Source organism: Sus scrofa, chromosome 3, assembly GCF_000003025.6.
Source record: "Sus scrofa isolate TJ Tabasco breed Duroc chromosome 3, Sscrofa11.1, whole genome shotgun sequence".
Lineage (NCBI taxonomy): Eukaryota > Metazoa > Chordata > Mammalia > Artiodactyla > Suidae > Sus > Sus scrofa.
In genome coordinates, this window is record NC_010445.4 from 73,788,838 (window position 1) to 73,805,141 (window position 16,304).

The 16,304-nt window shown below is 37.7% G+C and overlaps 1 protein-coding gene across 6 annotated transcripts in view; it reads right to left on the reverse strand.

The window, feature by feature from the left end:
- APLF (aprataxin and PNKP like factor) overlaps nucleotides 1-16,304 on the reverse strand; it is a 79,044-nt gene that overhangs the window by 36,723 nt on the left and 26,017 nt on the right. For 4 of the 6 annotated variants that reach the window (XR_001307662.2, XR_302396.3, XM_005662499.3 and 1 more), the window contains exons 6-7: nucleotides 10,126-10,149; nucleotides 9,642-9,826 (exon numbers count right to left, since the gene is read on the reverse strand). Coding sequence is in view for 3 of the 6 variants with exons in the window: in XM_005662499.3 (XP_005662556.1) it covers nucleotides 9,642-9,826; nucleotides 10,126-10,149 (209 nt within the window). In the remaining 3 variants the exon portion in view is untranslated. The remainder of the gene's footprint in view (nucleotides 1-9,641; nucleotides 9,827-10,125; nucleotides 10,150-16,304) is intronic. The other 2 variants (XR_002342624.1, XM_005662500.3) reach the window with 1 other exon arrangement.

Here is a 16,304-nt window from a genome sequence, read left to right on the forward strand (position 1 = left end):
AGATCCGAGCCGCATCTGCCACCTACACCACAGCTCACAGCAACACAGATCCTTAACCCACTAAGCAAGGCCAGGGATGGAACCTGCAACCTCATGGTTCCTAGTCAGATTTGTTTCCATTGCATCATGACGGAACTCCTGATTCATATTTTAAAGTTATTAAAATACCATTTTCTATGTCTCTAGTTTGTTAACTTTGAAATAATCTACAAGTATTAGAAAAGGAGTTCACAGTTACATGAAATCTTTACAATTGTGTCAAACATCAGTGAAAAGTAATCAGAAAACTATAAATTTGCTTTCATTTAAATATAACCTTTGCCCCCAAAACCTTAAATGTCTCTTAAATTACCTGTTCAACAATATGTCAAATTCTTATCATGCAGTTTTCTTATAATGTCCTATAAGTTACTTTAACATTTTATTTCTACCCTCTAAATATAATCACGATTTTTTCTTATAGCTGAATGATGAAATTGCTCCTCCCTCACAAAAAATTTGCATGAAGTCTATGTTATGACCAACTTAGAAAATAAATATGATTCCTCTGAAGTAATATGAATAACAGTTTCAGTTTAACCAATTAAAGATATTTTGAGTCAAGTAAATATTTTCACTAGCAAGACAGAACTTTTTTAATGTGTACTTACCACAAGTACAAAGAGTAAGCCTGGTCTTACCCTATTAAAAATGACCTCTTAATTACTTATATTTGATGTGGAGTGGAAACTGCTCAGATAAACCCCAGTCATCTTGGTAACCATTTCCAGGATGTGATGACAACATAATTGATAGACGTGAACATTTACCCCTATGTATAACTATGAACTCATGTATTCTGGCTGTCTTCTGGAAAGAGCTAGTTTTAGTATTATTTAATATCCAACAGTTCAAATTTCTTAAGAAGATACTATCAGCATGACTTCTTTTAGACTAATAACTTAGGCGTTTTGACAGTTTTTTTAAGAAATAGTATGCAACTTTAAAATGTTATCGAAACTGATTTAAAACATTGTGAAAAGAACCTAGGTCTAATCATGGTTCTTGTATAGTATTGATAAGCTATGGGAAAAGCAATCAGCTGGCTGCCTCTTGGTGCTGGCTCTCAGCTGGTGGCATTTACGCCCCATCCCTCTTTCCTCCCAAGCCACTCAGTTACACCCCAATCTCATCTCCCTCTGCTACAGGACCAACTAACACATGCCAGGAACTGCAACCGTAGGGCGGAGCCATCCTGACCCACTTCCCTACCGGCAGTCCCCCACTGGGTTAACTCAACCTATTTTCTTCTTCCCTCTTCAGCAGTAATGGGGTAGGTAGGCTAATCTCTGGCTAATTAAACAGGTCCCATAAAATGTCAGTCCCCTGTTCCTGTTGGCATCTCAAAATGCCATTATATGTGTGTGTGTGTGTGTGTATATATATATATATATATATATATATATATATATATATATATATATATATTTTTTTTTTTTTTTTTTGCTTTTTTAGGGCCACATCTGAGGCATATGAAAATTCCCAGGCTAGGGGTCTAATTGGAGCTGCAGCTGCCAGCTTTTGCCACAGCCACAGCAACACAGGATCGGAGCCTTGTCTGCAAGCTACACCACAGCTCACAGCTACACCAGATCCTTAACCCACTGAGCAAGGCCAGGGATCGAACCTGCATCCTCATGGATACTAGTTGGGATCATTACTGCTGAGCCACAAGAGGAAATCCACAATAAATTCTCTTAGAGTGCATCCCTTCTTGATTTTAGAAAAGGAGAAAATAACTTCTTCCCATCAATGCAGCACTCTTCCAAATCTTAAAACCTTCTTGTCTCTCAGTTCTCTTTGTATAAAGCCTGGGGGTGGGACAGCAAATACTTCTCACGCCTTTAAAGAAGCACCTAGAGAAGGGTGTGGCTCTCACTGCTGGGAGCTCCTTTCAAACATGAGATGCTTATACTTAGTGCTTCTGTCTCCAACATTGGGCCTCAGCAACAGTTTGGGGACAATAGGGGAAAATATCATACTCGATGTCCTCTCACATTTATTATAGGCGGGAAAAAGGATACAACTAGGGAAATGGTTAAATAAAGTAAAACACATTCTTACCATAAACACTATGTGGAGGTTGAAAAGGATGATGTAGACCTATATATATCTAAGGATTTTTATAAAGACCTTATTTAAAAAAAATTTCTTTTTTGTCTTTTTAGGGCCGCACCTGAGGTACATGGAGGTTCCCAGGCTAGGGGTCGAATCCAAGCTGCAGCTGCCAGCCTACACCAGAGCCACAGCAACGTCAGATCCAAGCCACATCGGTGACCTATACCACAGCTCACTTAACTTACTGAGCGAGGCCAGGGATCAAACCCTGCATCCTCATGTATACTAGTCAGATTCATTTCCACTGAGCCATGACAGGAACGCCTCTAAGAATTTTTAAAATTATACCATATATATACTATGATTCTATCTAACTTAAAAAAAATCCCCTATATATCCACATGAGTATTTACTTGTGTAAATCCAAGTGAAAAGATTCAGAAGGATGCAAACCAAAATGTCAGTAGGGAAATGGAATTAAAGGATGAGGCAAATCAAGAATTTCACTTTTTACTTCACACGTGTCTGAATATTCTAACTTTTGTACAATAAGCATCTACTATATTACCCCTTAAAAAATGAAAAGCAAACCAAAGAAATGAAATAAGATATAAAATGTAAAGCATCTTATTTCAACTCCCTCTACTTTCTTGAAATGTTAAGAGTTTATTTTTTTAATATCTTCAACAAGGAATATGTTTATCATGTTAATTTAATCCAAAAGAGAGAGGAGGATAAAGTCACAGATATCAATACCATGGATCAGGGGTTCTCAAATACATTTTAAGAGGCATAAAAGCTGGAATTCATAATGTTCTTTATGGAACTCCATGAAATATTGATATTCAGTAGGCCCTTGGCACTCAAGAATTTAATATTCATGGTTTCAATTATTTATAAACGGCCCAAAAAATCCATTACATGCAGTAATTTGTAAATTTGCTGAGACATAAATTCGTACTGTACCAGTTACAAGGCTCATGAGCCAGAGCGAGTCACTGAACCAGCAAACGAGGGAAGAGGAAAGATGGAAGGTGCTCTGTACTTGAAAGAAGCAGGGGGAAGGCAGAGAGCTCCATATTTTATGGCACTCACATTGCTTACGTCCTAGATTAGATGAAAATGTGAAGGATGATGTTGTGAGAGGCTAGAGATTCATGACAGAAGAGGCCAGATCCCCAACACTGTAAAAATACATGCTAGAGACCTCAGGAATCAAGAAGCCTGGAGCTGGTGGAAGGTGACCTTGGTGTTTGTAGGTGGCTAGAACATACTATGAAGACTATTAAAATAGCCTGGTAACTTGTCCAACAAGTCCTCCCTTCTACTCCCTTTTCTTCTGAAATTGCCAGAACCTGTCCCATCTGGCCCTTTAAAATTCAGCCTCCTCAGAATCCAGAGGCTACACTCTAATATCTTTCTTTCTTCTTTTTTTTCCCAGCCATGATGTGAATGTATTGATATGGGATCTCAGTTCCCGGACCAGGGATTGAACCAAAGAACTCCCAACCCTTAATTTCTTATATTCCCTGGATTTTTTTTTTTTTTTTTGGTTTTTTAGGGCTGCACCAGTGTCATCCATATGACATTAGACCCCAGGGTAGGGGTCTAATCAGAGCTGTAGCCGCTGGCCTATATCACAGCCACAGAAACTCCAGATCTGAGCCACATCTGTGCCCTACACCACAGCTCATGGCAACACCAGATCCTTGACCCACTGAGCGAGGCCAGGGGTCGAACCTGCACCTTCATGGATGCTAGTCAGATTCGTTTTTGCTGAGCCACATCAGGAACTCCCTTATGTTCCCTGGATTAAAGCTCAACTATAAGCCATAGTCAAAAATGTTCTCAAAGTAACTGAAGATCCTCACAGATTTGCTGAGGAATTTAATACAGTCATTCAAGCTTATCAACCTGGTTTCTCTGACTTATATCACCTAGTTCACATATTATCAGTGAAGACCAGGCCCAGCATTGGATAAAAACTGCTAACTGGGAAAATCTAGAAAGATCTCTAGAATTACAATGTGGAGACCAGCCCCCTCACTTACTATATAATCACACTTAAGCAATCATGAGGCGACTTCATCAGGTAATTGCTATAGTTTTTCCAAAGCCTGCGGACTGGAACAAAATTCAGGCTTGCACACAAAAATCTGATGATCTTGTTCACGCCTAGTGCAGTCAACTTCAGACTATTTTAGAAGAAAAATATGGTCTTCTTTCCGATGTTGATTCCACCTGGATGTCTGTTCGCTCTGTTTATTAACGGGCTGAACTGGGTCCTTTCCCTTCTAGTAAAAAGGACCAGGATGGAATGGGAAACCATGTCTAGTCCTGATTTAGTTGATCTCGCAAATTCACTACACTCAGTCTCTAGGCGCATCACCCGAAAGGAAGACTACTAAAATTCTTAATCTGCAAAATCTAGCAACTGAAGGCTCCTAAACAAAGCCAAAACCCTCCTAGTTTCTGCTATTATCACAAAGATCCAGGACATTGGGAAGAGACTGTCACAAACATAAGTACTTTAGACGCCTTAAGCCCTCTAACCAGGCTTTCCAACATCTCCCCAATTCTCAACGACAGGGCTCTGAGAAACTACAGGGGCTCTTCCCAATCCACCCTCACTATCAACCTGAAGAAACATTTCTCCAATTGGAAATGAATCTCTTCCAGTTCTAAATGATACCAGAGCCACATTCTCAGGGCTCAACCCCACTACTATAAAGCAGCCCCTAAAAAAGTTCAAATAGTGGGATCTGTACTGAGCCTCAAGAGTTTCCCATCTCTGACTCTATTCCCTTTTCTTTAGGCTTTTTGAGAGCTGCACATCCTTTTCTCTTTAGTTTCTCTGCCCCACTCATGTATTAGGGACTAATATTCATTTATTAGGCTGAGACTTCTCAGAGGCGCATCATTCTGGAATTTCTTTCTCCCAAGAGTCCAGAATTTGATGGCAGTCATTAAAATAACCAACCAAATGAATTAAATGATCCTTTGACATTTTTAATTTATTTTTTCCCTGACAGTACTAGACCTGATTCTAGAAACACTGATCATTTGTTCACAGTGAATCAGCTACTGCCCTCCTTATGAACGAAATCTCAAACTGATATGGGCAAAATTTACAGCATACTTCCCATCAAGATTCAAACAGGTCCCTCAAATCCATTTTCCCACAAGTAATCAATATTTTATAAGTAAGGAAGCCCTTAAAGGCATAAAGTTCATAACAGAAGATGACAAGGCTCAAGGTCTCATTATCCCTTACACCAGCCTGCTAAGAAAACCCAAGGGCTGAGGGTGGGGGTTTGTCCAGGATCTCCGAGCAAGTAAACAACACTGTTATCCTTTGACACCCTGTTGTTCTAACCCTCCATACATTACTGACATCCATTCCAACTGGAAGCAAATTCTTTACTGTTACTGATTTCTGCAGTTCATTCTCTGGTATTCCAGTTGAAGAGGCTGGCCAATACCTTTTTGCCCTCACTTGGGAAGGAAAACAATTCACCTGGACAGTAATGTGTGAGGGTTTTGCTGAGTCCCTCTTACTTCTCAGAAATCCTGAAGGCTGTCTGGATTATATTTAAGTTCCCTAGAGGTTCTACTTTGCTGTAATGTGTGGATGATTCACTTCTTTGCTCTCCTTCTCAGGCCTCCTCACAGGAAGACAAAATCTACTTGCTAAAGCTTTTAGCCTTAAAGGGACATAAGATCACCAAAGAAAAACTGCAGTTTGCCCAAACCTAGGTTCAGGTTTTTTTGTTTGTTTTGGTCTTTTTAGGGCTGCACCTGAGGTATATGGAAGTTCCCAGGCTAGGGGGCGAATCGGAGCTACAGCTGCCAGCTTTCACCACAGCCACAGGAACTCGGGATGTGAGCCTCATCTGCAACCTACACCACAGCTCACGGCAATGCCGGATCCCTGACCCACTGAGCGAGGTCAGGGATTGAACCCATATCCTCACGGATACTAGTCGGATTCGTTTCCACTGCACCACTATGGGAACTCCTAGGTTCAATATTTAGGGCATCTGATATCAGAATAATAGCTATACACAGATCCAGATACACTCCTGATGTCCTAAATTTTCCCAAACCCAATACTAAGTGCCAACTACCAACTTTTCTCAGGCTAGTTGCTTATCGCCAAAACTGAATTCCAAATTTCTTTCTTATACCCAAACCTCTCTGTATGCTTTACGTAAACAATAATAACCATGACCCAATCTTATGGGAAGAACAAAACAGCATAGCCTTTAAGTTCTTAAAGTTGAATTTGAGGAACCCACCTGCCCTTGAGAATTGCAATTATCAGATTTCTTTTTTCCTTTTTGTATATGAAAACAAACAGAATGCCCTTAGGGTACTCACCCAAAACCAGGGGAATCACTGTCAACCCTCAGTGTATTATGGCCAGCTACTGGACCCTGTGACACAGCAATACCCCATTTGCCTTAAAGCCATTATGGCTAGTGGTTAAGGCTACCCAGAAAATCGTGGGATCCCTTTTAACCATTTTTGTATCCCATGCAGTAGAAGCCCTCCTGAATTCTCAACACACTCAGTATTTCTCAGACAGCTGCCTCACTGTCCTTTTGTTGGGCTCCTCACATAACTCTTTTATGCTATAATAACCTTAACCCCCCTATTCTTCTGTCCTCTGTCACCAAAGAAGTCCCTCCTGCCTGCTTAACTCTAAATGATCATTTACTGACAGGAAATGCCTCTTGGTAATACTGACTTCTCATTGATTCATTGACGAGTTCTTATTTAAAAGGTGACAATGGCTGGAGTTCCCACTGTGGCATAGTGGGTTAAGGATCCATTATTGTTTCTGCACCAGCTCAGGTTGCTACTAAGGCATGGGCTTGATTCCAGGCAGGCCTCGCACAGTGGGTTAAGGATCTGGTGTTGCTACAGCTATGGCACAGGTCACAGCTGTGGTGTAGATTCAGACCCTGGCCTGGGAACTTCCATTAGCCAGGGGTGTGGCCCAAAAAATAAATAAATAAAAGGTGATTATGGCAAATATTGTGTGGGGTATACTACTGCAAATCCTCTTGATTGTTGAGGCAGCATCTTTACCTATGGCTACTCTGGCCTAACAGGCTGAATTATACACTCTCACATGAGCTTGTGCTTTAGCCAAGGATGAAACTGCCAATATTTATACTGATGGTACATGTGTTTCCAGAGCAGCTTGTGATTTTGGAATATTGTGGAAGCAATGTGGTTCCTTACTTTCAGTGGAAATAAAATTTTAAATAGCCCTTATGTCCAGGAATTACTACAGGCAACACTTTTATCTGCCTGCTTTAGCTATTATTAATATTCTAGGGCACTCTAAACTTGACTCTCTGGAAGCTAAGGGAAATGACTTTGCTGACATTTCTGTAGGAAATGCTGCCCTGAAAGTGGCCATGAGCATACTCTTGGACCCAAGGGACATTTCCCCAAATAGTAACTTAGAAAAACTGGCTAGAGAAGCCCAACGACTGGCCTCAGAAAAAGAAAAACAAGATGGGAAATTCAAAAATTATTGATTTGATAAAAAGAGAAAGCTCTGGTTTAGACTAACTAACAACCCAGTCCTATTAAAATCCCCACTCTTTACCACTGTACATACATTAAATCATTGGTCTACTAACAAAATGACAGCAGTCATGAATCAACATAGATGGGGAAACACTAAAAAGGCCACCAAAAGTATCTACCTCACTTGTCCCACTTGTCTGAAATACAACCCAAGGTCTGAAAAATGGATTTCATACAACTTGCTCTGGCTCATAGATATAAATATGTTTTAGTAATGGTGTGTGTGTGTTCACATACAGACTCCTCTTGCAGACAGGCCACTACTTCTTCTGGGCTTAATGTCCTTCTAGAAAATTGTTTAGAAAAATGTCCTATCTGGAAGAACTTCTTTCAAACTGCATGGTGATTATCATTTTACTGATCAGGCACTTCAACAAGTCTGTGCTATCTGGCCAGTTTTATGACACTTTCACTGCGCTTACCACCCTCAACCCTCTAGTTTAGTTAAATGTACTAATAGCATTATTATGACTCAACTGGCAAAAATTCCAAAGATCATCCAAATACTGTGGCTAAAGGTATTACCATCAATCCCTCTAAATCTCAGATCCACCCCTTTTGGAACTCATAAGCTCTCACACTTTAAAGTAGTGACAGAATGTGCAATGCACTTGGCTTTTTTTTTTTTTTTTTTTTTTTTACTTACAACTGGTAAAAGGAGAGATACTCCAACACTGCAAACACCTAAGTGCTTCTATTAAAAATAACCAGGTTTTAGTAGAGCAATCTTTTCACAGTGCACTCCTGGGAGATGATGACCTTAAACATTATACCTGGCAACCTGGATATTTCAACTATTGGAAAAAAATACCTCCAGAAGAACTCTCTTCAACCTCTCTGGAAAGACCCCAAATCAGATACTGCTAATCAACCGCTGTGCTGCCAAACTCCATGGAATAGACTCTTGGATTCACATGACACACCTAAAAAATGAACAAAACCCTGACTGGACCTGCACATCATCTGATGACCTGGAAGTGAAGATTTCCCAGAACTGAAATAGATGGCATCTGATGAGACAACCTTCCCAAGATATCCAGGCCAGGCCTGTTGGAAACTTGTCTGCCAAACCTTTGATGATGACACTTCAGACATTCTCCAATCTCTATGATCTTGTTAACAAATAGACTTTAAATTAAACGTGCCTGAAAATTCTTCCTCCTTCCCCTCCTTGATACATGAATGTGACCTCAATAGGTTTCCAATCTATGTACTTTCTCTCTCATGTGAGACAACAATCAGCAAAGGACCCTCGTGGGCATTAAAGGACAAAAGCCACTGAAATCAGAAAATCTGACTTTTGATCAACAATGCTTTCAGAGAAAGATCCTGATCAAAAGGGGGACATGTAAAAAATTAATAAACAGAAACTTCATTTATATAGAGCTGGGAGACCAGAAGGCAGAGCTCTCATGCCCTATGATGACAGCAGAGCACAACAGGAAAAAAGACTCCTCTTCTTTCCTGGCAAGGACCCAGCCAATGAAATAACATGGACTCTGTTCACTATAGCCCTCCCAAACTTTTTTTCCTCTATAAAAGCATTCTCCTTCCCTTGCTGTACAGGAAATTGCACATGGCTCACTCATGTTGCAGATCCCAAACTGCAATTCTCTGATGACCCCAAATAAACCGGGTTTTCAAAATAAGGGTACCGAATTATGACCAGAGTCAAATGGTCTCCACGTTTTTCCAGATTGGAAAATTTCTACATTAATAGAAATTTGTTTCATACAATGCAGGTACTATATTAAAGATTAGTTTCAGCAACCGGGGGGTCAGGGGGGTAGGGGGGAATCTGGACTTGTTTTTATCCTGATAAATTCAATAATAAAAAGCAGTTTTCGTTTTTCCTTAATGTATATATACAGTATATGATTATTTCTAACTAGAATACTTGATGATGAAAATAAACAAATTATGAATTTTTTAAAAATCACCTTGGATGAAATGACAGACTCTTCCCAATCAGCATCTTTACATTTTTTTCCTGTGTCTTGCTCTGCTGATATACTTTCTGAACTTCCTGATGAAATTAATCGTTTTCTTCCTTGATGTTTTATGTTTACTTGGGTCTTATCTTTGCAGATTTCTTCTTTTCCACTTTCCCGGATTAAATTATTATCTTAAATACATACAACACACAAACACCAAGAAAAAGAAGAAAATTACCTCCTGTACCTTCAAATGTCAATAATCCATGCACCCCCCCCCACAAAAAAAAGAAAAGAAGGAAAGAAAAAAGAAAAGGATAAAAGAACAAGTAAAATTAAAGTTCTACTTATATTAAGGCCAATCTGAAAATGCATATTTGCAAATCTTAGAAAGTATTAAGTGCACGCTGGCCGAGAGTTCCAGCCCTGGAGTCACCCAGGCCAAGATGGTAATATGGGCAGGCTACATCCTTTAACTGTTTTAGCTCACCTCTCTGAGCTTTGGTTTCACCATCTAGAAAAAGGGAATTATAATAAAAACTCATGGAGTTATTAGAAGAAAATGAGGTAAGATGTATAAACTATATATCTTAACTCATACATGTTAGCTATTTTTTTAATTTTAGCACTGAATTTCTCTAACAGAAAATGTAACACATTGCTATCAAATGACTTATATGAATACTTAATAAGCCCCTAACATCCACAGTGTGGAATACAACTTAAGTTACCTTAAATACAGATTAAGAACCCAAAATAACCGAAGATAACTACCTCTACAAATGTTAATGATAAAGAAAATAAGTCTCAATAACAAGGGACATTGCATTACACATAACACTTATCTTCAAGGTTCAATACAGTGGGGAAACATCAGTATCACATTTTGTTAACAAATTCCTAAACTGTCTAATCAGAAAAGAAAAAAGATCTACTTATTTTAAGAGGAAAATCATCATGGTTCGTCATCTTCCTCCTCTACTTCATGAAGGCAATGACTTTCTGTGCCTTGTTCACTGTTCCCCACTTATCTCTCTAGTATCTAGACCTATGCTTAACACAAAACTGGTACTCAATGAATATATTTGAGTAAATGAACTGTGAGCACCAACAGAAATTGTCCAAAGATCCCTAAAGCGACTGGGTACAGCTATGCAAGGCAATCTGTAGTCAGTAATCTAATGTTCTAAAGCAAGGATTATCAAACTTCTTCTGAAAAACACCAGAGGATAAATATTTTAAGTACTGTTGGCCATATAATATTTGTCACAACTACTCAACTCTGCCTTTGTAGTATGAAAGCAGCCACAAACAATACATACATGCATGAGCGAGGCTATGTTCCAATAAAACTTTCTTTACGGAAATAGGCAGGGGCTGAATTTGGCTCATGGGCTATCTGCTCAGAGTTGTTGTAAAGGATATTCCAATGGCCTGAAATAACACACCTCCACTAAGTTCAGAAAAGAAATACTGTCCATATTATTAAACAGAAAAATCATTGAACCAATTATAAAAATAATGTATGTCTCAAGGGAAACTTATGAATAAACTGACAACTATACTGGGACACAATTATTTAAATCTAAATTAGGAAACATTTGATATTATTTTAGAAACTGTCATAAATACTACTAAATAGAACTGACTATACAAAGTAAATGACCAAATGATACAACAGTTATAATTAGTCAAATAATGGGAAATATAATCAGCTATGATACTGTTTACTATGCTAAGGACTAAAAAACTATAAATAAGACACAGCTTCTTCCCAAATGGCAGTTTACTACATTCCAGGTGTCACACATGTATATAAAATTCTAAAATTAAATACACATATTTAAAATATTCAATTCTTTAAAACTCCAAATGACCTACCAAAAATATTCCTTTTAGAAACCAGAGCTCATTTCTTTTTGCATAGGAAGAAGCTAATTTGATGTTATTAAAAAGCTCTCCACAAAGTATATATAAAACAAATAAGTTAATCGGCTCATAACAATCTTTATATCTGTCATAGAAAATATTTTTCCAAATCCAAGATAGGTACAGTTAAATGACAGAAATACAAAAGAAATGAGCTATTAGAACAAATCCATTTATTTTAAACCATTACTAATTGCATTTAATTTATATGAATTGTTATACTAATACTATATGAATGCTAGCTCAACTATACACGTCATTAAAATAACATCCATCAAATTTTTATCCTCTAAAGAAACCACTCCTACTAGTTATACTAACAATTTGATGTGTATCCTTCTCAACTTTTTCCTAAGTTTAAGCAAGTATATCTACAAATACATAAATACATACAGGGCTAAAAATACACATGCTATTATTTCTGTGGGATAAATGCCTAAAATTAGAATTTCTCAACCAAAATGTGCTGTATACTTATTTTTAAGAGATACTGGCAAGGGAGTTCCCGTCGTGGCGCAGTGGTTAATGAATCCGACTAGGAACCACGAGGTTGCGGGTTCGATCCCTGCCCAGTGGGTTAACGATCCGGCGTTGCCGAGAGCTGGGGTGTAGGTTGCAGACGTGGCTCGGATCCAGCGTTGCTGTGGCCGTGGGGTAGGCCAGCGGCTTCAGCTCCGATTAGACCCCTAGCCTGGGAACTTCCATATGCCGCAGGAGCAGCCCAAGAAATGGCAAAAAGACAAAAAAAAAAAGAGAGAGATACTGGCAAGGAACTTTAAAAGGCTATACCAACTCATACTTCCACCAACCATGTTTCATGATACTCATTTCTGTAAGTACTAGATATGATCAATTGCTGAAATTTTGATGAGTTTGATGAACAAAATCTGATATGTTTTAATTTACATTTTCCTATCTGATAGTAGTCACATATTTATTGGCTATTTGTATTTATTCTTCTGCAGTGTATCATATACAATGCCCAAAATTTTTACTTTTTTTGTATTACTAAGTAGGTACTCATTAAAACTTTCTCTTTTATAACTGCAACAGAAAAAAATCTCCCTCGATACTGTTTGTCATTCTACTATTTGCTTCTGACCTTATCTAAAGTGTCTTTTGCATTTTTTTTTCCTCTTTAATCTAAATAGATGGGCCACAGAGTTCCTTTGTGGCACTGTGGGTTATGGATCTGGCATTGTCACTGTAGCTGCTCAGGTCACTGCTGTGATGTGGGTTTGATTCCTGGCCCAGAAACTTTCACATCCTGCTGGCACAGCCAAAAGAAAAAAAATTGATTTGTTAAATTTTCCCTTATGGTTCTTGGCTCTCCATCACTTTTAAAAAATCTCCCAGGGAGTTCCCGTCATGGCTTAGCAGAAATGAATCTGACTAGTATCCATGAGGATGCAGGTTCCATCCCTGGCCTTGATCAGTGGGTTAAGGATCCAGCATTGCCATGAGCTGTGGTGTAGGTTGCAGGCAAGGCTCCGATCCCCCATGGCTGTGGCTGTGGCTGTGGTGAAAGGCTGGCAGCTACAGCTCCAATTGGACCCCAAGCCTGGGAACCTCAAGGCACAGGTGCAGCCCTAAAAAAGACAAAAAAAAAAAATTTTTTTTCTTTTTTGAGAAAAAATAAAGTCTCCTAGGAGTAATAAAAATGTTTTGAATATTTTTTTGAATGCCTTAATAGTTTCAATTTTTATATTGTTTACTATTTCAACAGCAGTTTATTTATGAATATGGTGTGAACGGTGCTCTATTATTATTTTCTTCCAAATGGAAAGCTAATTTCCCCATCATCATATTTAATAATAAATAATGCATCCTTTACCCCATCAATTTGGTTTTTTGTTTTGTTTTTTTAATGGCTGTACCCATGGCACATAAATTTCCTGGACCAGGTTCGGGGATCAAATCTGAGCCACAGCTGCAACCTATGACATAGCTGCAGCAACTCCAGATCATTTTAACCCATTGCACCTGACCAGGGCTCAAACCCATGCTACCACAGAGACAGACACCAGATCCTTAAAACCTGTGCCACAATGGGAACTCCTTTTCCCCATCAATTTTAACTGATAATTTTATATATATTAAACATATGTTATTCTAATCTGTTTTAGAGTGTTTCATTCTTTCTTAATGGCCTAACTTACATATTCCTATACCAGAACTATCAACTACTAACAAAGTAGGCACCAGGACAGATTGTGATAAAGAAAAGTTCTATAAAGAAATGAGTATTTGTGTTATTCAAACTATCCTTGAGTATATATAGAAAATCTCCTAATTCACAACAGTGACATAGTTCTAATACCAAAATCTGACATGGATGGCACACATGGAAAAAAATACTAATCACAGTATAGATACAAATGCCCTAAACTAAATATTAGCAAATCTAAAAGAGCATAAAAATAGTAAGCCATCACAATAAAATTAACTTACCATAAGAACACAGACATGGTGCACATGAGGAAACTTACAAACATCATTAATTACATTAACACATCAAAGTGCAGGACTGTTTCTCTACCAAAATTTTTTTCAAAGAATTCAAAAGTTATTCCTGAATCAGTCACCCTAAATATGAGAAGAGTATCAAAACCAAATACCAATCATATTAAATGCTGAAATACTAACAGAACTCCTGTTAAAATGAGGAATAAGATACAGATGACAATTTTATCTATTTCCATTTAAAATTTATAGGATTTAACTTAAGAAATAAGAAATGTTTTCAAAAGCTGTAGCTAGATCAGAAGAGCCAAAATTATCATAAGTCTATAGATATGATTATACAGCTAGAAAATCGAAGAGGCTAAAAAACAGTTAGAATTAATTAAATCATTTAGCAAGATGGCTGAAAATATACAGAATAATTAGCACTATAAGTAAACTCTGAACTATAATCAACTTGAACAATGTCAGTAAAATATTTATAATCTGTATCGAGTTGTCATACAGAAAATCGTCAGAGCACAAACTAACATGTAAACCAAATGCTCTGAGGACTACTTACCACTTTTGTCTTTACCAGTATGTGCCACTCTCCACACTCCATGTTGAGTTAGAAGACGGGAGAAAAGAGAACTACAGGGTAGTGTGATATCAATGAAAATATAAATGCTCCTTTTTCAATCTAGCAAAAAGTGTTATAGCCTAAGAGGTATGACATGTCTGGGACCTAGAAGGCTAAGGGAACTAAGGGGGGAAAAAAAAAAAGGAAAGCAAAGAGAGGGGAGGCCTTTACCCAAATATATTCACTTATCAATCACTATGGGACATGGAAAAACTTTTAGGCCAGACCTGAGAAATTCGTGATAAAATTCAAGGACTAGTACCTGGGGACCCAGAAACGTAAATAAACTAGAACCATACTGGTTGAAAACAAAAAGGATAGCCTGATCACAGCGAATACGCATATACATATAAGAATTAAACCAAAAGTTAAACTGAAAAAAATCCAGGACAGAATGCAAGGGCCTATTAATAAAATAAAAAACAAAAACAAAACAAAAAACCCCCAGAACATAGAGAGGGTAAATTTAGGTGGCTATATAGAGATATGATTCAGGGCATGGGCTTTAGAGTCACACAGAGCTAGGTCTCAATCACAGCTCTGGCACTTATTACGACCCTAGATAAGTCATTTAACATCGATTAACATTATTATTTGTCCTGTACTTAATGACAGAGAAGGTTCTAAAATATCAAGATGGTTTCAGATAGTCAAATAAAGATCAATGAACATAATATAGTACTAACACTGCAAAAGACATAACAAAAGTATCTTACATCTAAATGAGCTTAAAATGCATCCTAGAAACCGATTTTTAAAAATCACTAACATTGGTCTATTGAACTGGATGATATATTACTTAAACAAAACAGTAACAATAACAATAAAAACTACATAGCAGAAAAAGTCAAATCTATTCCAACCTTTAATTAACTGGATTCAAGTTACTAAACTGTCCTTTATTCCTAAATCATCTGCCTTTAAAAAAGTTAAGTAACCTAACTTCGCTCTTAGGAGTATTCCCTCAAAGTCTGCATGTGTAAGATATGACTGAATACAAAGACTTTTTATCTTATTTTGAAGCTTTAACATTTTAAGAACATTGTATACTATACAACATTCCTGTCCAAATCAAAGTCAAATTACTCTCATTTGTATTTTCAAGGTGAAATGCCAAAATAAGGGCTTCTTATTTTATATGGTAATTCTGTCGAGTGAAAGTTAATGGCCGTATTTATAATTTGAAGCAAATATATTCTGGACTATTAGAAGTAATGTAATAGTGGTAGTACAGAAGCGGTTACAGTACAAACTCTGAAAGAAAAGAAAAGAACTTGTTTGCAAGGAGGCAATTCACACTGGTCCAATTTTTGGTCAAAAGTTTTTCTTTCCATATTAGAGAAAATGTTCTACTGAAGGAAAGTGGCTGCTCTCTCTCCAATCCACCTCCATTCCCCACTCCCTTCCTGCAAATCGAGGAGTACCATACTTCATGAGAAATGTCACTGACACAAATATGTTACACGTGTAATGATAGAGGGTGGGGGATTGAAAACCACTGTCCTAGAATAAAACTCTTACCAGGAAATCCTACATTTAGATAGGAAGATTCTCCAGATTAAATCACATCTCCCTCAACACATAACATATAATCTATTTTTCCCAAAAGATCACTCTGTTCCTACCATAATCCAAATTAGCATCAAATAAGGAAT